The sequence below is a fragment of the Myotis brandtii genome, unplaced genomic scaffold (assembly GCF_000412655.1).
Source record: "Myotis brandtii unplaced genomic scaffold, ASM41265v1 scaffold1763, whole genome shotgun sequence".
NCBI classification, from domain to species: domain Eukaryota; kingdom Metazoa; phylum Chordata; class Mammalia; order Chiroptera; family Vespertilionidae; genus Myotis; species Myotis brandtii.
Genome location: NW_005356530.1, coordinates 141824 through 142423, shown reverse-complemented (window position 1 = coordinate 142423; position 600 = coordinate 141824). Strand labels below are relative to the sequence as shown.

General features: G+C 67.3%; 1 protein-coding gene across 1 annotated transcript in view; it reads right to left on the bottom strand.

The window, feature by feature from the left end:
- The window catches only part of FAM71E2 (family with sequence similarity 71, member E2), a 7673-nt gene extending 7201 nt beyond the window's left edge, over positions 1 to 472 (bottom strand). Inside the window, exon 1 of the mRNA XM_005863338.1 lies at positions 215 to 472. Within this exon, the coding sequence (XP_005863400.1) occupies positions 215 to 472 (258 nt within the window). The remainder of the gene's footprint in view (positions 1 to 214) is intronic.
- Positions 473 to 600: the final 128 nt, after the last annotated feature.

Here is a 600-nt window from a genome sequence, read left to right as displayed (position 1 = left end):
CAGAGCCCAGACCCCCAGCCCCTCCTCCCTCAGACCCCCAGGAGCCCAGGCCCCCACCCTCCTCCCTCAGACCCAGGAGCCCAGGCCCCCAGCCTCCTCCCTCAGACCAGCTGACCCAGCCCCCACCCCATTCCTGGGGATCCTGGCTATTGGTCCATGCTCCCTTTGGACTCCAGACCCACACCTGCCCCTGGGGTCTGCGTCATGGCCCCACCTGGAGGTGCCAGGTGGAGGCAGGAGGGGCCACGTGGGCCAGGTCCGAGAGGGGTGTCTTCAGGGTCCGGGGGGCCCAGTAGGTGGTGGGCTCCTGGAGCAGGTTGATGAGGCGGATCCAGCGGTCGAACAGAAAGGCCATCTCCCTGTCGGGGGCGTTCAGCTCCAGGTAGTAGTAGCGGCCTGTGAGCAAGCGCAGCTTCAGGCACCGGCCCGGCAGGTTGTGGACGTAGAGGCGAACCAGGTCCAGTGGGATCATCCTGGGGGCAGGAGAGAGGCCGTAGAGGGGGACAGGGAGGAGGCAGAAGGGAGAGGGAGGAGGCAGAGGGCAGATGGAGGAGGCAGAGGGGAGATGGAGGAGGTAGAGGGGAGATGGAGGAGGCAGAG